General features: G+C 44.0%; 2 protein-coding genes across 2 annotated transcripts in view; one reads left to right on the top strand and one right to left on the bottom strand.

Moving 5' to 3' along the window:
• Positions 1-26,219, bottom strand: part of MYCBP2 (MYC binding protein 2) — a 381,848-nt gene that overhangs the window by 270,759 nt on the left and 84,870 nt on the right. The window contains 5 exon segments of the mRNA XM_078766193.1: positions 7,189-7,331; positions 7,740-7,953; positions 8,314-8,472; positions 8,886-9,050; positions 24,095-24,299. Coding sequence (XP_078622319.1) covers positions 7,189-7,331; positions 7,740-7,953; positions 8,314-8,472; positions 8,886-9,050; positions 24,095-24,299 — 886 coding nt within the window.
• LOC144888382 (uncharacterized) overlaps positions 1-26,219 on the top strand; it is a 146,851-nt gene that overhangs the window by 30,564 nt on the left and 90,068 nt on the right. The window lies entirely within an intron of this gene.

Here is a 26,219-nt window from a genome sequence, read left to right on the forward strand (position 1 = left end):
AACACTTTTAAAATTCTAGTAGCTGGATCCGAATCCAGATCTTCACCAAAATCGAATAATTTTGTCCTTGTTGCATATGCTACATCTCTGCTAAATTTCGTCATCCGGCCGTAAAACATTGCTTCAAAAATGGGACCAAAAAAAACAACAACAACCACGGTCCCCGAAAAGGCCAACCCCCGCTTTGCGGGGAAAAATGGCCTCTAAACGGTGGTATTACACAAGTTTGAACCACAAACAAGATCAAACACATTAATGATATATTTGCAGCAAAGCCTTCAAAGAAATGTTACATAATCAACTCGGTAAACAAACAAAGCCAAAAACAGAAGAAAACTAGAACGACACTCAGGAGAGAGCATACCTCCACCTAGGTGGCCATATCACTCAATGGTGAAGAATCACTTTAAAATTCTACTGGCTGGATCCGGATCTTCACCAAAATTGAATCGATTCTTCCTTGTCACACACACAACCTGTCCAACGAGTTTCAGCCAAATCCATCCACAACCTTTTGAGATATCCTGCTACGTATCCTTTTTGGCTCTATCTCCCAATGGTGAAGAAACACTTTAAAAATTCTAGTAGCCGGAGCCGAATCCAGATCTTCACCAAAATCGAATAATTTTGTCCTTGTCGCATACGCTACATCTCTGCCAAATTTCGTCCGAATCCGTCCACAGGTTTTTGAGCTATTTTGTTCACAGACAAACGGACAGACAAACAGACAGGGGTGAAACATAACCTCCATCCACCTTTGGTGAATAAAATGAATGAATGATCGTTTTAAGGCCATTTTCCCCGCTAGAGCAGGGGTTAGCCTTGCGGGCCCCATGACAATCATGGTTCCCTGTTTGAGGCAATGTTTTTATGGCCGGATGCCCTTCCTGACGCCAACCCTTGGTCACGCTCTTACGATGCGCAGGGATACGGTGTACCTATGCTGAGTCCGGGTACACACCGTGATCATTCATCCCAGCAAGCTGGTACTCAATTTGCTGACCTCGGAAGGATGACAGGCTGAGTCAACCCCCCTGGCGTTAATTCAGCGATCGACCGGGATTCGAACCCAGGATCCTAGGATCCCAAGCCGGCACCCTAACCGCTAAGCCAACACCAGGCTGACCGAGGAGAAGACCCGACCGATAGAAACAACGGAGGGATAAAGACATAATTATTAGCCTTTCCATTACTATCATTTTAGGAATTTACTTTACCTTACTCCAAGGGATAGAATACTTTAACTAAACATTTAATATTTCAGATAATGCATATGGTTCCACCTTTTTTGTAGCAACAGGATTTCAAGGAGCTCATGTAATTATTGGAACTCTGTTCCTTACTGTCTGCCTCTTACGTCAACTTATATTTTACTTCACTTCTTCCCATCATTTTGGGTTTGAAGCCGCTGCCTGATACTGACACTTTGTAGATGTTGTATGACTATTCCTTTTCATTTCCATTTACTGATGAGGATCTTACTTTCCTAGTATTATTTTTTTTTTTTTTTTTTGGTATACTGAATCGAGGCTCGTGAAAGAGCTAACATTTACTTCACAAACAAATCAACCAGACAAACAAAATACCCAAAAAGAGGGAGCGGAAGACAAGATGGGGAGAGAAGGGGAAGCACACAAACACAACATCCGAGAGCAGGGAGATGTGTGGAAGGGAGAGGGCCCGGGGGGAGGGGGCATGGGAAGGGGGGGTTGGGGGGGGGGGAGGGAGAAGTATAAAACACAAGGACACCAAGGACTTCCTGGACAGAAGTTGGTATTTCAAAAAAGTGGAATTGGGGTGAAATTAGCGGGGGTAGAAAAGATCAAGGTTTTGGATGGGGGAAGATAAGAGATGGTGGTGAACAGCTGTTTTAAAGACTTGGAGGGTGGAGTGGGATTGAAGAGAGTGAGGGAGTTTGTTCCAGAGGCGGGAGAAAAGAGGAATGAAGGAGTGAAGGTGAGCAGAGAGTCTTCATTTTGGCAGTTTAACCATAAGAGGGTTGCAGGCAGATCTTGTGCGACCTGTAGGAATATTTGCGGGACAGAGCCCAGAGAGAGCTGGGGGGGCAAGGCCAGAGAGGAGTCAGTAGAAGACGGAAAGACCACCAACCTGCCTGCGGTGAGTGAGTGAGAGGCCCTTGGAGTTAGCTTCATCGCGGGAGATTCCAATGATTCTGAATGCTTTGGTTTCAACAGCGTGAAGGCGAGCTAGGTGTGAGGCAGGAGCACCAGCCCAGAGGGGAGAGCAGTATTCCATTGAGCTGCGGATGAAAGCCTTGTATGTGGTGAGGAGCTCAGGTGTGCCAAGGAAGGACTTCGCACGACGGAGGATGCCCAGTCGGCGACTGGCTTTGGAGGCCAGATTTGAAATGTGGTTTTCCCAGGAAAGATCATGGCAGATAGTGAGACCCAAAAGCTTGAGTGACAGAACTTCTTGAAGAGGATTATTCAGAAAGTGGATGGGAGGGTTGTCCAGTCGGTCATTTCGGAGAGACATCGTAAGAGTGTGAGATTTGTCAGGATTGAAAGACATGTTCCACTTGTTTGTCCAGTCTGTGATTTTGTCAAGGTCTGCAGAGAGTGAGGATGCTGCAGACTGCCGATCTGAGGGATGAAGAATGGAGCGACAGAGAGTAGAGTCGTCAGCAAAGAGATAGAGAGGATTTTCAAGTCAGAGAGATCATTGATGAAGACCAGAAAAAGCACAGGGCCCAGAACACTGCCTTGGGGAACTCCAGCCTGAACAGAAAGAGGAGATTAGAGAAACCCATTCAGGGCCACACGTTGACTACGACTAGAGAGGAAGTCCGCCAGCCATGCGTGGAGATTTCCATGGATACCAAAACAGGAGAGTTTGGTGAGCAGAGCGGGGTGCCAGACCGTATCGAAGGCACGTGATATGTCAAGGGAGACTGCTCTAATTTCCTGTTTCGCATTGAGGACCTCCATCCATTGTTGAGAAAGCAGAAGCAGCATGTCTAGAGTGGAGTGTCCAGGTCTGAAACCAAATTGATGATCAGAGATCAAGCCATTGGAGAAGAGGAAAGATTTCATATCTGAAGCAATGATGGATTCCATGACTTTGCTGATAATTGGGAGAAGGCTGATTGGTCTGTAGTTGCTGGGATCTGTTTTTGCACCTTTTTTGTGCAAAGCGGTGATGTTGGCAGATTTCCAAGCAGATGGAAGAAGACCTTGAGCAAAAGAGAGGGTGAAGAGAACAGAGAGAGGGAGTGAAAGAGTGGAAGAACATGATTTTAGGACCCGTGGGCTGATGCCGTCAGGTCCGGTTGCAGAATCAGAGTCGAGGGTTGACAGAAACTTTTCCACCTTGTCAGGAGGAAAGGACACAGAGTCCAGGAGCAGCTGGGTACGACTGGGTACGGTGGGTACAGAGAGGGATGGGTTTGGGATACAAGATTTAGAGGCAAACACAGAGTTGAGGCATTCAGCTTTTTCACGTGCGGAGTCAGCCGTTAAGCCGTTTGAGGTGAGGGAGGGGATGGAGGGGGAACAAACACCAGAAACAGATTTGACCAGACGCCACCAGGATTTGGAAGAGGGAGACAGATAAGAGAGTTCGGTCCTGAGAACGGAGAGATATTGTTTCCTGGCTCCCCTGAGGGTGGACACACACTTGTTTCGGGCTTTGTGAAAGGAAAAGAGATTTCCTTCCGTTGGATTTGCTTTCCAGGAGACGAAAGCAAGTTGTTTCTGGGCAATAGCCTCACCACAAGATTCCGTGTACCATGGACGGGAGGAAGGGTATGACAACTGAAGACGAGATGGGATAAATCTGTGCATGAGAGAGAGCAATTTACTTTTGAAGAATTCCCAGGATGAGTTGATGTCAGAGGCAGTAGAGATGGGAGACCAGTCCAGATGATTGATGGCTGCTTGAAGACCGTGCCAGTTGGCCTGAGTGAAATGCCAGACTCGTCGACGCTGAGGAGGCTCTCTGAGAATGGTCAGAGAGATGTCCACTTTAACAAGCACATGATCAGAAGAGCCGATTGGAGCAGAAGAGCAGCAAACATTTTCAGGGAAGTTAGTCATAACCAAGTCCAGAAGAGAAGATGCTCCGTTGACTGAGATCCGGGTTGGGAAATTGACAGATTGTGTCAGTCCCAGTGAGTCACAGAAGTCCTTTGCTGAAGAGCCATGGCTGGTGAGAGAGGTACCCACCCCCAGCCAACTGGCATGGTGACAGTTGAAATCACCACATATGAGGAAGAGAGAGTTGGGATGGGTAGATAGAAGTTGGTCCATATTATCAGACAGCGAGATGTAGATGGAGTCATCACTGTTTGGTGGACGGTACAACACACATATGAACAAAAGGTGGGAGCGAAGGGGAAGCCGTAGCCAAAGGTATTCCTGGGGGTGAGGTGGAGAGAGGGCAGTGCAGGGCGAGTGAGGAAGAGAGTTTTTTATAAAGATAGCAACCCCACCTCCAGGACGAGGCTCAGGTCTATCATACCGGAGGAGGGAGTAACCTGGGAAAGATACCAAGGAATCAGAGACATCATGAAGGAGGAAAGTTTCTGTTAAGCAGATCACATCTGGTTTGTCAGAAGCAACCTGTATGGAGAGATCAGTTAAGTTTGAGCGAAGGCCCCGGATGTTTGAGGTCCATACTGTTAAGGAAGAGGAAGGGGGAGCATCGGATATAGAACGGGGGGGGGGGGGGGGGAGCGGTAGGGTAAGATGTGGAAGAGGAGGAAGAGGTAGGGAGAGCTGTTGAAGGTGTGTCAGAGATTACAGAATAGCTTGGAGAAAGGGAAGAATGGGGCAGACAAAAGGTTTGATGGTGATTGGGTGAGGCGCAGTGAGGTGTTATTTGAGGAGGGGGAAGAGTGAGGCAGAAGGTTGAGGGAGAAGAAGGTGAAAGTTGGAAGGGGGAAGAAGCGGGGAGGACGCTTTGAGGAGGAGGGGTGAGAGGGGAGTCTAGGAGGGGAGGAGTGAGGGAGAGTCTCGGAGGGGAGGGGAGTGGGGGGAGTTTAGGAGGGAAGGGGCAGGGGGGGAGATTTGAAAGGGATGGGTGATGGGGAAGATTTGGGGGGGAGGGGCAAGGGGGAAGATTGGAAAGAGATGGGTGATGGGGAAGATTTGGAGGGAAGGGGTGAGATTGGATTTTGAAAAGTGTACAATTAATGGGAAATGAACATTTATTGCAAAATGAGTTTCTTGAGACATTCGAGTCAAAAATACATTTGAGGACGCTGAAGGATGGGTGGAGTTCTGGAGAGTTTCGGGAATGAATGAAAGATGCACTGTAAGAGATGGAATTTTTTTTTGGAATGAATAGATTTGGTGAGCAAGTCGAAAGCATCCTTTTATAGAAGAAGAAGAAAAAGGTGTTATAGAATATGACAAAATAAAGTTCTTCAGGGGACAGATGAAACATTTTTTAACAACGTGATCACGTGATCACGAACAACGTGGTCGAAGAACGAACGAACAAATAAGAACGAACAAACGGATAAGAACAGGGAAGGAAAAAAATTTTTTTTTTTTTTTTTTTTAGATTTTAAAACAAGAAAGTGTGGGGTGAAAAGACCATGAAAAACAGACCGAAAGTAATTTGCAGCGCGATCGAAGAACCGCTGAGACAAAAAAAAAGCCTCAAGCCAAGGGCTGACACGGTCGCCTACTAGCACTACACTAGGCCTCAGAATACACAATACGAAAAAAACGACGATTCTGTACACAGGTATGAAAAACCAACACCGAGAAACCTATTAAAGTCACCCCAATAGGTACATACACCGAAAGAAAGATACAGATTCGACAAAAACACAATTGTGAAATATTACTTAACTTCGAAAGCGTGCGCGCGGGGGACAGCTTTGAAGAGACGTGACGACCAATCTTGCGCATCAAATTAATACATCAAATTAATTAATACTCCCGAATTAATACTTATGACTTCCAATCACTCAATCCTGTAACACTCAGGGGAAAGTAGTCTTACTAAACCTCAGACCTATTATTACACTCCATATAATAATACTGCCCTTCCTAATCAAATTTCTTTTACTCCTCATTATTAAGTTTCTACCAATAAACATCCCAGATAAAGAAAAACTCTCCCCTTACAAATGTGGATTTGATCCCTCAGGATCTGCTCGACTCTCTTTTTCAATAAAATTATTTCTTGTAGCTATTATATTTATTCTATTTGACTTAGAAATCATCCTTCTTTTTCCATTAGCATGGGAGAATAAAAACTTTGGTGGCGGAGGTAATAGAATAAAAAGAGCGCGAGGTCGACGGCGCACCATCACAAACGTTTGACCCCTGTAAACCTAAGTCTCCAACATCTGGAGCATGAACCAGTGTCAAATCCAAAAAAATCATTAAATATTTCATACGTCCCCCAATGGCGATTGCGTATACAAAATTTCATTTGAAAATGTAGTGATAATTCAATTGTTTGGGATTTGACCTTTTATCCCCACCGAAAAATGATACTGCTCTTGCACCTTCCTGCCATGTGGTGATCATCTATTTTATAAAAGGAGCGGTGTCTGTCTGTCTGTTTGTCATGTTATAACTTGAGAACAGATTAATGGATTTCAATAAATCCAAATACGGTGGATCCTGCTAATTGCCAGGGGTGTTTGTGATCCCAAAAAACTTTTTTTTTTATGGGTACATGGACACGCATGTCAAAACTGCAAATGCCAACACATGACGTTGGTTATCCCTGCACGGAGAGCAGGATCTCCTAGGAGTCCTTTTTTTTTAAATTCCCCCATAGATTAGCCATCGCAGGTCCTTTTTTTTAATTCCCCCATAGATTAGCCATCGCAGCAAAGATTAGTATTTCTGTCAGCGAAGCGACGGGTCTTATATTCGAGTAAATATAAAGTTTGCTGAATTTCTGCACAACCGTTTAGGAGATGGCGTGACGGACAGACAAAGCGAGACAGACAGACAGACGCAGCCAATTACAATATCCCCCCCGGTTTTTTCAAAAAGTGTGGGGATAATAATGGCGAAATTCTATTTCAGATTATTTTGAATGAACAGCCATAGTTGGTGCAAAAGGCATAGGTGATGCGGAGCGGGAACAGTCCAATCGTGATTGCATGTCACAATGCAGCTAAAGCGTCACAGCATGGGGCCGCAAAGCCTTTCCAGGAACAGGGACATGCGGGACCGGTCACAAGGTCCACAACCTTACCAATGATATCCAGTGGGATTACTTCCTTGACGGCATCCAGGAGACCCCGCTGCCTCACCTCTGGACCATCTAGCTCCCGAGCGCAAGCCTTGCAACAGCCACACTCTCCGCAGCCAGCATCGCCAGAGCCACAACCGCAGAGACTGCATGCCGCCAGAGCCACAACAGAATGCTCAACCACAACCGGCACCATAATAGACCTACACAATTTTTCAGTGTATTCTGGGGCAAAAGCAGTGTTACCTTCATTCTATAGTTTCCAAGGCAAGGTTGAAGTATAAACAAAGTACGAAATTCCACTGCAAGTGAAGCACAAGGTTCGTTTTCAATAAAGCTCCCGATTTGCAAACTGTTTTTGTTGTCACAGATGAATGTGCACTCTTAAGAACATGAAAATCAAATGCTGCGCTCCCCAAAAATCCGAACCACAGCACGATGTTGCAAATCAAAACCAAGTAACAAAGAACAACAAAAAAGGAATAACAAAGACATCAAAATGTGAATGAAACGCAACACAAGAGTGAAGGAAGAGGCAAATAAGTTATATTTACAGGCCTGGGGCTCGGTCAGGTCTTCCGCTGCTGACGCAGTTTGCCCCATATCCGGTGCACTCCCCACACACCGCACACACCATGCATTGCTCCATCTTCCAGCTGTGTGCACCAGGAGCACACATAATGCCCCGTTCATCCTTCTCCTCATCAACATCCTCCTCCAAATCCTCCTCCATCGCCGCCACCGCAAGTGGTTCTGAGTTTACAGGCCCTGCATGGACAGGCCAAAAACTTTGCGCCATTAAAGACTTTAATAAAATAGCCGATGCAAATTCTGGGCAAGTCGTTTGTTAAAGATATATGCTGGTAAATTGGGATATATTGAGAATGTTCCTTGCTTTGTTTGGGAATTTTGAACATCCATTCCAGGATTTCAGAGCATCACAGTTAAAAAGGCATCACAAACCGAAAGACAGGTACAACCTACACGATGACTTTAACTAATCACACAAACTGGGTTAACTCTCCAACTGTCACTCTAACCATATTTAACTCTTTAAGGTCAATTTGCATTCCACAAATCCTTCACCAGAAAAAACCAAACAAGTTTGAATATGGATATGACTCTTACCCTTTGCCGCCTGGTTGTGGCCTCCTGTGTCTCGGCCACACTGACCCTTGTTGTTGACCCCGAACGACCAAACCGAGCCAGACTTGGTGAGCACACAGGCGTGGGCCTTGCCAAGAGCCACCTGGGTGACTGTCTGGCCACGAAAATCTTTCACCAGGCCTGCATATATATCCGTGCCTCTCAGCATCGATTTGAAACACAAATACCTCTCAATAACCACTTTTATTACTCCATTCACTCATCACACTCATCTGTGCCAGTTCCAACATTAAAAAGCTATAACAAGCATGGCAGGTTACCATAGAGATGGCACACATGTAATGCAACATGTGGGATGTTCAGGCTTTTTATATTACCAAATATATGACAAATAAAAACGCCATTTAGATAAGGATTTGTTTGAGTCAGATGCGGCAAAACTGGCCACAAGCAAAGAGTGCATAAACGTCCATCAGTCTTATGGGCACCACAAGCATATAATTCGCTGCAATCCTGTACAAGCAAGACCCCATAAATATCCCCGATCCCTTAATTTAAATTGGAAAAAAAAAAAAAAAAAAAAATCCACATACCAGTGCCATCAGAGTACACCGCATCCTTTCCGAATACAAACAGCTCTCCTTCGCGAGTGATCAGCGCGCTGCTGCCCGTGTTGCAAGCCGCCTGCACCACCACTTTACCTTCCATACGGATCATCTTCTTGGGTTTACATGCCTTGGGTTGCCGTCGGCTTTTGGCTGCTAGGGCGGTATGGATTAAGGGTGTGAAGAGACACAAGAAGCTGCAGGAGCAACATTGTTTTTAAAAATAATTGTGCAGATACTAAACAAACAAACAAAAAAATGGCATTGCTCTGGTAAAATGGCATATTGCTTTTATGATTCTACCAGAGAAACGCATAGCATTTACCAAATATGTAAACCTCATCATCAATCATCATCATCATCATCGCTTTATGGCCGTTTCCATGCTTGCATGTGCAAGCCGTGATTCACCTAATAGCCATATTTGAAGCATGTTTTTTGTGGCCAGATGCCCTTCCTGACACCACCAAAGAATCTGCTATGGGCCTAGCCTTTGTCTAAAGGAGACATACCCCACAAGGCAGCAGGGAGATTTGCAGAGTTTCCTTCTCCTAGGTGGACTGCCTACCAAGGTTAAAGAGCTGCACCTGCCCTGGTTGGAATGGTGAGTGTCACAGCAAGTCCTCACCATAGAGGGCCATGCACACTACACCTCTAAGGTACCAAACAACTCCGAGATCCTCCAGAAATTTAGCCAGTGCCCTCAAGAGCACTGTTACCCTGATGCACCACTAGCAGGTAGTCTGAAAGTCTTGGCAAGGGTAGAGGCCATGAACCGGAAGTAAGGGCTTACACACGGCCTTATTTTCACTCGCAGAGATATCCGGCGGCCGTAGCTAAAAGCAACGAGTGGTAAACCACATCGCACCCGACTACAGCACTAGACGTGTATACCTGCCTTGTGAAAAGATAAATAAACACAAGAACACAAGCACGTATTCACGTGACGTTAAGTACTACTCACCCTTACTGAGCCAACTTACATTAGAACTCTCACTCGTCTATAGCTATCATTTGCTTTATTAAGGAACGCTTGCTCAATGCAACTGGGAGGTTAAAGGTCAGGTTTTCCCCTGGAGTCATGCGCCCATAAACATAAGCTTGTCAAAATCAACAAACTACGATTTCTGACTGACACAATTTCCTATTCTGCCAAAGGGAGTCCAAGTCACTTGGATACTTTTAACCAATGAGAAGTACCCTGAGAGTCATTACTATTTTGGCGACATTAGCTAGGAAGAGGTATTCCGAACACTATGAAGGCATATTCAACTACCAAAGGTAAATATTGTTTGAAATTACTGCTTTGAGTTACCAACATTATTTTAATGAGGTAAAATAAACAACATCTTTAAACTGGTAAAAAGGCAAGATCCACAAGTTTGGAATATAAATGGATCCCTTTACTCACGAGATTCACCAAGCCAATTTTTTGTATATAAATCTCAAATGAATCACCTCGTTATCTTACTGGGTACCTTACAAGACGAGGATTGCACAAGGTTCAAGCTTTATGATGATACATTAAAGCAAATGCTCGTTGGTACTTAAATAAAGTGAATGCATTTGGGGGATACGGCAGTATATTGTAGTTCATGCTTTGTCGAAAAAGCGATACCTGGAAAAGGCAAAAAAAAAACAAGACCAAAAGTCTAAGCAGCGTAGCCGGGTTTATACAATATTATAAACCACAAACACACATGATTAGCTTTTTAAACAGTCGCTAATGCTGTTTATAACATTAAACAAAGAAATTTGGAGGAATCTCGACATCCGTGAGGTAAGTTTAAATTACAGAACTGAGGAAGATCTACTGTAATCCATATACCCCACAAGGGATGGGTTAGTAACATGCTATCAAAAAACCGAGGCGAATTCCTAACTTCCATGGTTGTTAGTCTGTACACCGCTTATCATCGATTCATGAACAATACACCGCTTCAATCCGTTAACTTTGTATTCACGACATTGGGATTAAAGTGTTGTGGTCATATTTACTATATTATTATTATTACTAGTACGAAAACGATACTACTGAAACAATACACTATTGCATTAAGAAACCTGGGCTTAATTTGTCTGAAGCGGTCCGAAGGGTAGGCATAGCCTAAGGCCTATACATAGCGTTTTGTTGCAAGAGACGTAATGCCGATGCTTTCGATATTTGATGGTCATTTTAACAATCGGTTTGTTTGTGTTTCACACTGACTGAAAAACGTAAAGGTAGAGCATGGCGATTGTGATATACGACAGGTTTGACAATATGTTTGACCTGAACGAAATTGGAATCAAAATGGCGGTGTGTGGAGAATCAGCTGCCACACTACCGTAATGACATCAGACATAATCACATCACCCTGTCATGTGACGAGATCCTCAGCTCTGATTGGTATATGTTTGAGGGGACATACATACATACATACATACATACATACATACTGTTGCGGATCTCCAACATCGGCCTTCCCCTTATCAAGGGGGGATTAATCCACTTGTCCATTTACTGGCCGACGCGATCCCGGGGCTATCACGTTCCTTCCGGTCAGCGCTGAATAGGGTGGTTGGTCGAATTGGTCCTATTACCTAAGTACCAGCGCCTTCCGGGAAGCAAGGAAATAACCCCACCCGAACCACGGCGTTAGTGGACACGCGGAGCGATTAGCGAGCCGCGATTCGGGCCGTTAGCAGGTACTAAGCCCGATTGGAGCGGTTATGATCATGCCACGCTTACCCAATTGAGAAATCACTAAGACGGTCGAATCAGGAAAGACAGGAAGAACAGATTGGTTTATTAACTATTTGCACAGGAAGAAGAGGAAGAGAAAGAGCAATGTACAATGAAGAGGAAGAAGCAGATACACAGGGCAACCTTATACAGTCTTATACTTATCCCTGGACACGGGCCCGTTCACACTCAGACTCACTCTCAGACTCACTCACACGGGGTTTGTAGATGGTCGGGTTGAGGGTCCAAAGAAGGCGTCCACAGCTCGTCCGGTCCCCGACTCGTACCGTGCAGGCAATGGAAGATGGCAGGCAGCTCTCCGCGTGGCGTAGGCGCGAGGCGGACAATTATACATCGGGGAAAGGTCGGTTGGCTGGCGATTATATTGCGTACGCAATAGGTGTACCGGCGCCTTTACACGCGCTCCCGGTATCGCTATGTATCATGCGCCACTTCCCCAATGATGTTACCAAAGCGCCTTTCCACACAAGTCCTTCTGCACGAATGCCAATGCTTGGCTTCCCTCACAAGTCCTCACAAAAGTCCTTCTCAATGCTGCAGTCCTCTGCAATGTGTGCCGCGCGCCAGTCCTTTGTAAAGCGCAATCAATCCTTTCAATGCTTGTCACAGCGCGTCTCTCCTCATAACTCGAGCGCCTGCCTCTCCCTTCTCAACTCGAGTCTCAACTCTGTTCAAGCGTCTCTCCCTCCTCATAACTGTTCAACAGAGGACCCCGGCTCATAACTCTGCACACGAACTTGGTGAGCGCCTCTCCCTTAACTGAGGTGGGGGCCTCGCGCGAAGGGTTTTATTGCCACGCCCAGCGAACCCTCTCGAATCTCTAGCCACACCCTGTCAAGCGATCTCATGCGAGCCCTGGTTGGTTGATGGGGTCTTACCTGCTCCGCCCTTGATGGCTGCTTGACGTGGCCACACCCCCACCCTTGCGCTCCGCCCCCTTCTCGGGCCTTACCTCGTGGCATTTGGGCTGGTTTGAGCGAGCAAGAGCAGCAAACGCTGCTGGCAGCCAAAGCGTAACAAACTGCGACGGGCAATGGGGTGCAGACAGGATAGGCGCAATGGAGTCGGTTGGAGTGAGGCTGCAAAATGGACGGGGCCTACTCTTATTTGTTTTACACAACGCAGATGCAACTATTGGAAATGGCCTTATCCTAAACACATACTATGAAATAACTAACGTTCTAAGGTGACCTATGTATTGCATGTGGCCTAACTATGGGGTGCAACCTTTAACCTTTAATGATATTACCTGTGTGATATTACGAAGGTTGGAAAGGGTGGAAATGCGAATGGTTCGATGGATGTGCAGAGTATCGTTGAGAGAGAGGAAGACAAATGATGAATTGCGAAAAATGATGGGAATAGAGCCTGTGATTGATGCAGTGAAGAGGAACAGGTTGAGATGGTTTGGTCATGCATTGAGGAAGGATGAAAGTGACTGGTTGAGAAGAGTGATGGAAATGAATGTAGAAGGAAGTAGAGGACGGGGAAGACCGAGAAAGACTTGGCTGAAGATGGTGGAAGAAGTAATGCGGGCAAGGGGGTTAACAAGGAGAGATGCAGAAAATATGGCAAGATGGAGAAGATTGTCATGGGGACTGCAAGGCTAACCCCCGCTATAGCAGGGAAAATGGCCTTAAAATGCATGTTGTTGTTGTTGCTATTACCTGTGTGGGTTCTCAAAACCGCAACAATACGTACAGACTTGGCATTTAATATGGAATATTTTTTTTCCTCGACTTGGGTTTACTTTCTGAACTCAGTATATGAATCTGGTGGGTTAGTTTTACCCTTCGGTGATGTCTTTGTTGAAAGAACCATGTCACTGATTGTCTTTTGCAGCAAGAAGTCAATAACAGGATTATATCACAGGTGGCGTGACAAAATGTAAGGACAGGTACATTTGACGATTGGCTTCACAATCGGGTATATAAGGGTTGTTGTGTTCTGTATTAGTGGAAAACAACTGCTGCACGTCTACAAAAGTTATTGCCGCTTCCTCTGGAGATGGCCCGTCAACTTGACAATGCTGTTTGTCATGGAGTGGTGGCTTTACGAAATTCTGGCATGAAACAGCGTGCTATTGCTCGGCAGTATGGCATCACTCAAGGTCAGGTGTCAAAGATCCTTAAACGAAATGCCCAGAGGGGTGTCCCTACTCCAATACCGAGGCCAGGATGTCCACGCAGAACCACAAGGAGAGATGATCGCCAGCTGCACCGGTTAGTCTGCAATGGCCGTACCAAGTCAGCTAATCGGCTTAGGGCTGAGTGGCAGCAACTGACAAATGTGCCTGTATCCAGAAGACTAGTCAACCAACGACTGGTTCAAGCAGGCTATCGTGCCAGGCGTCCCCTGAGAAAGCCACGCCTGACCAGACAACAAAGCCAGCGCCGATTGCAGTGGGCCAGAGAGCACCGTCAATGGCAGTCAGAACACTGGAATCACGTGACCTTCAGTGACGAGTCGAGATTTCTGGTCTATCGTCAAGATGGCCGCGTCCGAGTGTGCAGACAAGTGCATGAAGCCCACAACGAAGATTGTATAGTGCCAAGAGTCCAAGCTGGAGGTGGTGGGGTGACCGTTTGGGCTGCTTTTCATGCAGGGGGCAAAACTGACCTGGTTGTTCTGAATGGAAACCTGAACCAGTTCAAGTACAGGGTCATTCTGGAAGAAACATTGCTTCCATTTGCTCGTGCAGCCTTGCGAGGAAACTTTGTCTTCCAAGTTGACAATGCACGGCCTCACCGTGCTCGCATTATCCAACACTTTCTTGCTGACCGTGGTGTAGAGCATATGGAGTGGCCTGCCATGTCCCCGGATATGAATCCAATAGAGAACTTGTGGGCAGAATTAACGCGTCAAATCGACCACTTGGACCAGCAGCCGACCTCTGTGCGTGAATTGCAGCAGGCTATTGTCACTACATGGCAAGCGATTCCTGTCCAAACCTTGGCAAATCTCGTGAACAGCATGCCTCGACGTGTACGTGCTCTCCTGAATGCTCGTGGGGGTTACACGAAGTACTGAACTGTAATTTTACTGTCCGTAATCCCAGTCATAATTTAGCTTTTGTTTTTGTTGAAAAATGTTTTGGCTAATGTGCAAAATAAAGATATACTTCTGGAAAACGTACAGAAGTTTAACACAGTACTGTCCGTGAATTGAGTTCGATATCAGTTTACATCACTTTCAAGGATCAATTTATTTGCTTCGAAATGTCAAATGTGGTTTTTGTTTCTTTTAAAGGTCACATTAACAAAATCTAGAATAATGTCGACATAATTCCAATGAACTTTTGGTTCTAAGTCATCTTGAAAAGTAAGTTCACCCCCAGAAAAAAAATATTCCATATTAAATGCCAAGTCTGCATATACAAACACTGTTCTAGACGGCTTTGCCCTATGGGCTACGCCGTAAAAATGGCTGTGTCTGTCTACATGTTCAATGCAGGATCACATATTTTAAGTTACAAATTTCACACTCGGGGTGCAAATACAACTTTGTGTGTGTGGCGGGGTGAGGGGGTGGGGGGGGAGGTGGTGGCAGATGGTATTACAATTTCCATTTTTGCCTGGGCAATGCTGAGGTTAAAGCACCCTTCGCACAGATACATTTGTCCTCCCCCCCCCCCTCCCCTCCCGTCCCCCATCCCCCCCCCCTTCCTTCTTTCCTCCACCACCCCTGCCCCTCCCATGCAACACTGGGTACTTCAGCTGGTATGTTATAAAAAATAAAAACTATTCCATTTGCAATAGCACCTTCATTTGAAATTAATGCAGATATATTTCAGGAAAATACTGTATCGGTTTCAAAGTCTGCGCTTTCGTGTTCCTTCGCAACCAGGTGTCATCTTCTCTGCTCTACAAGGCTGGCTTTGAATGCTGAGGATACCTATTGTCTTGTTAATTTTGAATTTGTCGATGTAATTAATGCACCTGCATGTGTCATTTGTCCTCCTCCCCCTCCCGTCACCCTTCCCCCCCCCCCCCCCTTCCTTCTTTCCTCCACCACCCCTGCCCCTCCCATGCAACACTGGGTACTTCCGCTGGTATGTTATAAAAATAAAAACTATTCCATTTGCAATAGCACCTTGATTTGAAATTAATGCAGATATATTTCAGGAAAATACTGTATAGGTTTCAAAGTCTCTGCTTTTGGGTTCCTTCGCGACCAGGTGTCATCTTCTCTGCTCTACAAGGCTGGCTTTGAATGCTGAGGATACATGTTGTCTTGTTTCAGCCGTTTTTGTTAATTTTGAATTTGTCGATGTAATTAATGCACCTGCATGTGTCATAGTGTGCCACTTTACGTGCGTTTTTGTTCTGCGTCTGTGTGCTCATGCAGTCCACATGCTCTTGTGGAGCTCGTTCGAGTCTGTTGCTGAGTTTCTTCCCCCCTCCTATTTTTGCATTTGTCCATTCTCAGATTTATCCACATGCTTGTTGACCAGTAGACAAGTTGTTGTTTTTTTCCTCCCCAAGGTTAATGGAGCTCGTACACATCTCGTGTGTTGGACAAGGACATCAAGATAAAAGTATATATATATTTTACATGAACTTCAAGGGTATCGAAACAAGGCCAAATCCACACAATATATGGGATTTCAACTTGGCTTTACACAATAATCACAATAACCCACAAAATAATCTACCCAGCATTATGGGGCAAGCTGCTTCCTTACTTGACGTTCACATACAATCAATCCCCATGGGTTGGCATCCATGCGGAGGAGGTAATCCTCACTGAAACAAAAATTGATCACGGACGGACAACACGAAAGCATAATGCCTCCAGCGCCTTTGGTGGAGGAAGCATAAAAAGTGCTCATTTAGGAACAGTAAACAGAACAGCAATAACATAAAAGAGAGCACTGGGATCATGATGAACCACTATTAATAAGTTGCATTCCAGGACTTGCACTCACAAAAATTGTTCTATATATTCCACTGTGTTTCTTGCATTACACTCTTTTCAGGGGACAGGCCTTTTATATACACAAAGTAGAAGCTTATGCAGGAAGAAACAGAACAAACAGACCAGTATGAAGAGGGAGGGGGCATGGGAACACACCAACAGCAGGGTTGAGGGACAAAATAGAGGGAGATTTGGAGAAACAAGGGAGGTGTGGAAGAATGAAAACAAGGGGAAGACACATTGTAAACAAGATGAATACAGGTGCAAGCTCTCATCCAAACCAACACCAACACACACACGCATTTTTCTTTTTTGGTACATCAAACTTTGGTTATTTAAAATAAAATAAAATAAAAAATAAAAAAAACTTTGGTACATCGCAGGTGATGAAGGTTGTGCTCAAGTTTCATCAAAATTGCATGTGTAGCTTTGGCGAAGAGATACTTATTTTAGGGGGACAAACCCCCACACACCCTCTAAAACCGTGATTTTTTTCTAATGCCGTGAACAAACTATGGTACATCAGGGGGGATGAAGGTTGTGATCAAGTTTCATCAAAATTGTGTGTGTAGTTTCTGAGAAGAAAGCGAATACCTATTTTGAGGGGCAACCCCCTGTAGACCCTCTTAGGCCCCGATTTTTTAAAATATCGTCAACAAGGTTTGGTACATCACAGGTGATGAAGGTTGCATTCAAGTTTCATCGGAATTGTGTGTACTTTCTGAAAAGAAGGTATGGACAGACAACAGGCCATCCCATAACCTTCCAGGAACAATGTTGCAGGTGAGCTAATTAATCAATAATTATTACCCTCTAGTGGCCACTATCACAAACCATTAACTCAACAGATTAATTAACGGTTCAATAAATCATTCTAAACAATCGTTTGTTTTTTGGTCGAAATTTCCTGATATATTACACATCGGAACAAAAGATGCTGCAAACTTCTTCCTCTCCTAAGATTCACAGTCAGCTTACATATATGCCAAAAATCATTGCAAACATGTTACTCGTGAGGTGAAGCATTTCTTTATCCAAAATAAATGTGACAACCTCTCATCCTCTTCTGCTTATAGAGATTTCTGGTCCTGGGATAAAAGTATCCCCAACAACTTCTGTCGATCTACCTTCCCTTCACTTTTCCGTTCTGATGATACTATCGCTGTCTCTCCGACTGATGAAGTAACTCTTTCTGGTCCTCTTTTCTCCTCCAATTCCACATTGGATGACTGCAACATTCCATCTCCCTCTTGATGCACCCCTTACCAATCATATGCCACTCCCTATAGTCTCTCTTCATGCAGTTAAAAAAGTACTCCTCTCTCTGGACACAAGTACAGAATAAGGACAAGATGGCATTACTGCTCGTATCTTGAAGGAGTGTGCCTCAGAACTTGCACCCGCGCTTGCTCGCTCATTTGTTTTTGTTTAAAAAAATTTTAAAACGTTTCCTCTTTCCTGGAAACGTGCCTTATTTACAACTATTTTAAATATATATTACATACAATTACAACTATATTTTAAAAGTACAACCTATTTTAAAGAAAGGTGATCATTCAAACCCTTCCAACTACCGTCATATTGTTCTGACTTCAAATATTTCCAAAGTATTTGAATGTCTTCTCAATTCCCATTTCCTCAAGCATCTTGAATCCCACAGTCTTTTATCTGACCAACAATATGGCTTTTGCAAGGCAAGATCTACCAGTGATATCCTTTCTTACATTACAAATGCTTGGGTCTCTTCTTTGAGAGACTTTCGGGAATCCTTTGTTGCAGGCCTCAATATCAAAAGGCTTTGACAGAATTTGGTATCAGGGTCTGATATCCCAGCTTCCCTCTTTCACCTTTCCTCCTTCACTCTGCTCTCTCATATCGAGCTTTCTCTCCGACAGCTCTATCTCGGTAATTGTTGACGATTCAACATCTCCATCCTTCCCTATCCTCCTTCCCTATCCCTTAGGGTTCTGTCCTGTCTCGAACACTCTTCCTTCTTGTTATCAATGACCCTCTTTCTTCTACAAATAACCAAATGCACTTGTAAGCTGATGACTCGACATTACATTCCTCCATGTTTTTCCCATCTGCTCCATCTTCCTCACTTGATCTACATCTCGTTTCATGACAGCCACCTCTTTAAATTCGGATTTGGACAAGATTTCCCAGTGGGGCAAATGTAATCAGGTTAAATTCAATGCTTCTAAAACTCAATTTCTTCCCATCTGTCTCGCTAAAATTCCCAACTCTCCAATCCCCTTTGAAAGCTCCACAATTACCAAAGGTGGGCGGTCCGCTTCGAAAGTCCGCTTATCCGCTTATCCGCTGCAGCGGACTAACGTTTTCGAAGCGGATAAGCGAATCGGAACAACCCCCGGAAACCGAAGCGGATAAGCGTAAGCGGACTACCGAAAAATTAAAGCGCATCGCGATTCGCCAAATCAGCTGTTAGCCTGAGCCGTTACTCTAGAATTGTGAATATTTATTTAAGTGAATAATAAGTGAAACCCTAACAACTCGGCTCTTGCGACATAACGCATTATATCATAACGTTATGTTCACGTCATGGTTTACGACATGGTTGTAACATAACGCATTACATCATGACGTTATGTTCACGTCATGGTTTACGGCATGTTCACGACACCATGACGAATAAACGGCAGTCCGTTGGCCCGCCATCTTGTTGACTTGTTTGTGTCTGAATAACCAAACGTTACAGCTCTCGCCCAATCTCTTCCCGCTCGAGTTCCGTGATGCTTGGGTAACTCTATTTCTCAGGCATAACACGCCGCTCCCGAGCTCTGCCTCGGTCGAGCGCGTGTTCAGCTACGGGTCGGACATCCTCAGGCCTAAGAGGTCGGCCCTGGCTGCACCGAACTTCGAGGCCCTCGTCTTCATGAAGGGCAACCTCCAAATCCTCAAGAAGGCCCACGAGGTGGAGGTGGAGGTGGAGGAGGAAGACGAGGACTAGTCAACAGACTGCTAGTCTGTTGACTAGTAGACTCTCTTGTCAAAGAAAGGATGGGCAAATTGATTTTTCTTTAATGTTACTTGCATATATTAAAATTATATTTAAATTAACTGTAGAGTAGAGTAGAGTCGAGTGGAAAACTTTATTTCAATAAATTTTGAATAAATTTTATTTAAATAAAAATGTATATTTTTGATCTTAAAAGCTTTGTTTGTCTTTGTAGTAGTTAGAAATGGCTATTTAGGCTTAAAAAGCATTAAATTCCCTTTAGAAACGTCAAAAATCGCTTTAAAAACGTCGAAGCGCTTTAAAAAAATCGAATCGAAGCGGATAAGCGGATAAGCGGTAAGCGGACTAAGATTTTCGGCCGCTGAAGCGGATAAGCGAATCGGACTACACGGGCTGGCGGAGCGGATAAGCGGTAAGCGGACTTAAAATTTTCCGAATCGCGCCCACCTATGACAATTACACCATGTGATACAATAAACCTACTAGGTATTACAGCAACATCAAATTTATCCTGGAATCCATGCATTACACAAATATATAAGTCTGCCTCGAATAAATTATGAGTCCTGTTCAGATTCACGTTCAGATTATGAATCAGAGTCGGCCTCACGCTGTTGAAACCAAAGCTTTCAGAATCATTGGAATCTCCCGCGATGAAGCTAACTCCAAGGGGCTTTCACTCACTCACCGCAGGCAGGTTGGTGGTCTTTCTGTCTTCTACCGACTCCACTCCGGCCTTGCTCCCCCTGTTCTGTCTGTGCTCTGTCCCCCAAATATTCCTGCAGGACGCACAAGATCTGCCTGCAACCCTCTTATGGTGAAACTGCCAAAATCAAGACTCTCTGCTCACCTTCACTCTTTCATTCCTTTTTTCTCCCACCTCTGGAACAAACTCCCTCACCCTCTTCAATCCCACTCCTCCCTCCAGGTCTTTTAAACAGCTGTTCATCACCATCTCTCATCTTCCCCCATCCAAAACCTTGATCTTTTCTACCCCCGTTAATTCACCCCAGATCCACTTTTTTGAAAAACCGATTTCTTTCTTAGAAGTCCTAGCAGTGTCCATGTGTTTTATACCTCTCCCACCCCCCCCCCCCCTCCCCCTTCGCATGCGTCCTCCCTCCAAGTCCTCTCCCTCCCACAGATCTCCCGATGTCCCTGCTCTCAAATGTTGTACTTATGTGCTTCCCTCTCTCTCCCCATCTTGTCTCCCGCTCCCTTTATCATGTTTTATGTGTCAGTTTGTCTTTTGTGATCAATGTTTAGCTCTTACACGAGCCTCGATGTTGTATACAAAAAAAAAATTGTCGAAGATTGTTCTCCTCTCAACAGTTGCTTCAACTATACAAAAGATTGATTCGTCCTTGTATAGAAGAATACTGCTCTCATATCTGGGGAGGTTCTCGCTCCACATACTTCCTGGACAGAATTTAATCCAAAGTAATCCGACAACTCTCCCGATCTGACCTGAAAACTCGACCTGCTCAAATTGTGCTGCAAAGGTGGCTCTCTTTCTCTTTTCTACAGATATTACTTCGGTTTCTGCCCCCAAGAACTTGCTGCTTGTGCACCACCGCCATTATCGAGACCACGGAATACTCGACAAGCCACTACATCTCATGATTATTGTGTGGCCAATGGCAACTCAAGGGTGGACCATTATGATGTTTGTTTCTTCCCCTCCACTGCCAAACTTTTGAACTCTTTACCTCCCCATGTGGGTCATTCCATGTCAAATCATCAAAGAATCTGCCGTCATCTCTCAGATTTTTGTAAAACTTTGGGAACCAATTGGGACCCATGAAAAACGGCAAGAACTCAAATATTTTTGCTAACAGCCTCTTAATTAGTGAGATACAGACTAACGAACTTTGGACTAATTAGCGCGACGTCGCGAATTCAAATGGCCATATCTCTAAAAGTATAACACCTAGAGAGCTGGTTTTGGTGTCATTTTAAAGGTATTTTCATGCCCTATAAATTTGTCTGGGCAATATTTTCCTACCTCCAACCACAAAAAAGTTATCACAAAATATATACTTCAATTGTGAATCCCCAAAAAATGTATCCTTCAAATTTCCTCAAATTCATCCCAGAGGTACCTTATGATGTCAAGAAGCTTCCACATAAGTTTTGTGATGGGCACTCCAATAGTTTCTGAGATATGAGCAATAATGTACATGTACGTATGGCATATAGGTTCGAAAATCAGCATTTGTAATGTATTATACAATCAATAAGTGAGTTCAAGTACACAGTGTTCACTAACCTGACTTAGGCTTTCAATTTCCTCTTCAATGCAGCAACAGCAGCACTTGTTTCTTTCTTGGAAATACAATATGTCCTTCCAGTTGCAGTGGTTGGTTCAACAGTAGTAAGCACATCCTGGTAGTCAATAGTGAGAGGGTCTGCTGGTTCCGGAAATGTACATGATGGGGATGGTCCATGTGGATGGAGGAACTTAACATCCACCTCATGCCTCTCTGGGGTATGTTCCATGACACATGCAACCCACCAGTGACCATCATAATCCACTGTAATCCTGTCGCGATTTCCAATTTTTTCTTCACAGTGTCACCGATTTTCTTGGTTTTGGATTTCACATATTTATCTGCAGCAAGTCTCTTTTTTGGAATAGGTGATTCTCCAATCAATCCCAAAGACTCATTCAGTGTATTCAGTTCCATTTCAGGAGAATGAAATTCAAACTCCCCTGAACTGCCTGGTATTGGTGATTCACCTCCACCATCATTGTCCTCACTACTGCTAATAGCGCTGCTGGTCACTGGTAATGGTATTTCACTCTGAGTCTCTACCACACCTGGTTGTCTTTTTGCCAGTTTCTTACGACACTGGGTACAGATTTTCTGTGCACTTTGCAGTTTGAGGCTTGGATGAGCGGCTATGGCTTTTTGGCTAACAGCTCTCAAGCCAGACGACTTTGGTTTTTCATGAGCTCCAAAGGGATTGCAGCAGGATTTCTGCTTCAAGATGAACTTTTCCTTGGCAGTCGTCATTTTTCTGCAGCTCCTTCAGAAGTGAACTGCCAATTTCTGTTGGTGGCAGGCCTAAGCATTACACTAAGCCAACTTGGACTTTCCCTGGGGATCTTAGACTGTGAAAGTTGCATCACCTCGAATTACCCACATGGGAAATCCCAGTTGGAATTCCCCAGATGAGAATTCCCCTCAGGCCCAGTTGAAAGTGAAAGTATATGATACTTCAAAGCAATTGATGGTTGTTCCCTGTGTTCCCTGTCATGGCTAGGTTAGAATGATTGTATAATACATTACAAATGCTGATTTTCGAACCTATATGCCATACGTACATGTACATTATTGCTCATATCTCAGAAACTATTGGAGTGCCCATCACAAAACTTATGTGGAAACTTCTTGACATCATAAGGTACATCTGGGATGAATTTGAGGAAATTTGAAGGATACATTATTTGGGGATTCACAATTGAAGTTTATATTTTGTGATAACTTTTTTGTGATTGGAGGTAGGAAAATGTTGCCCAGACAAATTTATAGGGCATGAAAATACCTTTAAAATGACACCAAAACCAGCTCTCTAGGTGTTATACTTTTAGAGATATGGCCATTTGAATTCGCGACATCGCGCTAATTAGTCCAAAGTTCGTTAACCTGTATCTCACTAATTAAGAGGCTGTTAGCAAAAATATTTGAGTTCTAGCTGTTTTTCATGGGTCCCAATTGGTTCCCAAAGTTTTACAAAAATCTGAGAGATGACGGCAGATTCTTTGATGATTTAACATGGAATGATCCATGTATTTCCAAACGCTTATAACCTTCCCCTTTTCAAAAAGCAGATTTTTTACTTCCTCAAAAACTTAGACTATTCTCTCTATCTTCACTTTTCTATCAATGCAGCTCTTTTATTTAAGGCCCGGCCTAGATGAGGACTATATAGTCCGTGCCTGGGACGTTCAACATTTAAAAAATCTATTTACAGTGTATTAGTTGGACAAAGATCTACTTTTTTGGGGCATGGAAGAGGGAGGGGGGGAGGAAGGGAAATTACAAATCAACCATGCACCTTATGCACAGGTGTGCCTTATACAAGGGGATTTACAGTAGTTTCAATATTTGTACAACTCCCAGAAGTAGAGCACTCGTGTTACTGGAATAGAATAGAGCCAATTTTTTGAACAAAGGAAAGAGTTATCTTGGCATGACAAGCCATATGCCAGGATTATGCAGGATTCTTATTCTCAATGGTAAATTAGACACTGTAGAAAAATGTGAAACAATGTGCATCACCATGTGCTAAACTCTATTTTGCCTCAACTTTTACACTGGCTCATATGGAAAAGGCAGCAAAAACGTACAAGCCAAAAACACCCTCAGTTGAGACGCAGTACTCACGAGTAGCATCAAATTTGCTGGTACACAAGAGCAGTTATGATAAAATTTTACAAAGTACAATACATTTGAGATCATGTGATTGTCCAAGATACTTTCATTTAAAATCTGGCGACGACCATGCATTTCAACATCACAAAACATTTTTCCTTTTCCTTGCACTCACCAGATTCACCATCCTCGCCTTTGCGTGCTGTACCAGCAAAGAACACGCTGCCATCTTCAGCCACCAGCAGCACATGACCACCATCATGTCCAACAGCAAACTGCACCACTTTGGGTGACTTGGTGATGGTCAGTTCAACCCATTTGCCAACAGCTGGCCCACCCTGTTTAATTCCCAGACTTTGATACTTCCCAGTGTAATACACCTGCAGGAAGCCACAAGGACGAGCCTTTGCACACATTCACCATTGTCGGCATTTCGAGCAACACAAACTTGTTTACCGCTTACAAACGCCCACAAAACTCCAATCCAACCCGCTACCTTCGATCCCAACACACCCTCCCTCCGTCCTTCACCACCTACCACCTACCCCCCCCCCCCCCCCCTTGCCCTCTGCCACACTCGTGACAATAGTCGCACGACCTCTTAGTCCACCTTGTTCACTCTTACAATCTGCATTACTCTGAACAATTAATAATCAGGCCAAGTGTTCAAAAGGGGGGCATGTTTGCCTCTGTTTGCCTCTGTTTGCCTCTGTTTGTGTCTGTTTGCCTCTGTTTGCCTCTGTTTAGTTAAAGCATTCATTGCATCACTTGATTTACACTACTCACAATACGTTAGGGATATTAGCAGGTTCTTCGGTGTGGTCGATTTTGTTTTGTGTATTAATTATGTGGAAAAAAAAAAAAGTTGTTGGTCCTAATTCTATTGTTATTAATGAGTGTGAAAAAAAACACAGCATTCTTGATTTCAATACCCTAACCCTAACCCCTATAAAAATAAATAAAAATAAACTCACTCCCACAATATCCCTAACTTATTGTGAGTAGTGTATAACCCTGGTGTTGGGCTAGCGGTTAGGGTGCCGGCTTAGGATCCTAGGATCCTGGGTTCGAATCCCGGTCGATCGCTGAATTAACGCCAGGGGGGTTGACTCAGCCTGTCATCCTTCCGAGGTCGGCAAATTGAGTACCAGTACACTGGTAATTCCCTGCTTGTCGTTAAAGGCGGCAAAAAGGGTTGGCGTCAGGAAGGGCATCCGGCCGTAAAACATTGCTTCAAAAAAGGGGACCGAAAAACAACAACAACCACGGTCCCCGAAAAAGGCCAACCCCCGCTTTGCGGGGAAAAATGGCCTCTAAAGGTGGTTATTTTTTTATTATTGTGAGTAGTGTATACAAAATAACTTGCGATGTAACAAATGTATCCAAACTGCCGTACAATGAATCAAAGAGTAAAACGAGAACAACACTCGGTAGAGTGCATACCTCTGCCAGGCTGAACAGTTTGTTTTGTATCCCACTGATAGGCCCTGATCTGGATTCAGACCTGAACCAAAATCTAATCGGCTTGTTCTTGTCACCTAACCAACTCGTCCACCAAGTTTCGTCATAAGTCATCCATAACTTTTTTAAATATCATGTTATATAATCGCTTTTCGCCCGATCGCTCAATGGTGAAGAATCACTTAAAATTAAACAATTCTCGTATCCGAATCCATATTCAGATATTCACCAAAATCGAATCGATTAGTCCTTGACACATACCAAACCTCTCTACCAGGTTTCGTACAAAATCCATCTAAAACTTTATGAGATATCCTGCTATATATAGTTGTTGGCCCTATCTCCCAATGGTGAAGAAACACTAAGAATCCTACTAGCCGGATCCGAATCTGGATCTTCACCAAAATCAAATAATTTCGTCCTCGTCACATACACCACCTCTCTGCCAAATTTTGTCCGAATCCGTCCACAAATTTTTGAAATATCTTGTTCACAGACAGACAGACAAACAAACAAACAAACAAAGACAGGGGTGAAAACATAACCTCCATCCACCTTTGGTGTTGGAGGTAAAAAAAAAAAAAAAAAGTCTATACCTCATAAACAAACTGTGACCTGCTCCGACATATCCAAACAGATGGAGATTACATTTCAAATAACAGTCCCTCATGTAATTTTACTAACTATTCCGTTAGGAAAGAACAATAAAATTATTGGGTTAACCTGTACATCTGCACCACTCATGGAAACAAAGTAAAATGCATGATAAAAGACACATTTTCCAGGAACAATCAACTCAAGTTTTCCCATTTAAAATTGTATTTAAAAACTATTCAATT

Source organism: Myxine glutinosa, chromosome 12 (assembly GCF_964187855.1).
Source record: "Myxine glutinosa chromosome 12, kmMyxGlut1.1, whole genome shotgun sequence".
In the NCBI taxonomy this organism is placed as follows: Eukaryota; Metazoa; Chordata; class Myxini; order Myxiniformes; family Myxinidae; genus Myxine; species Myxine glutinosa.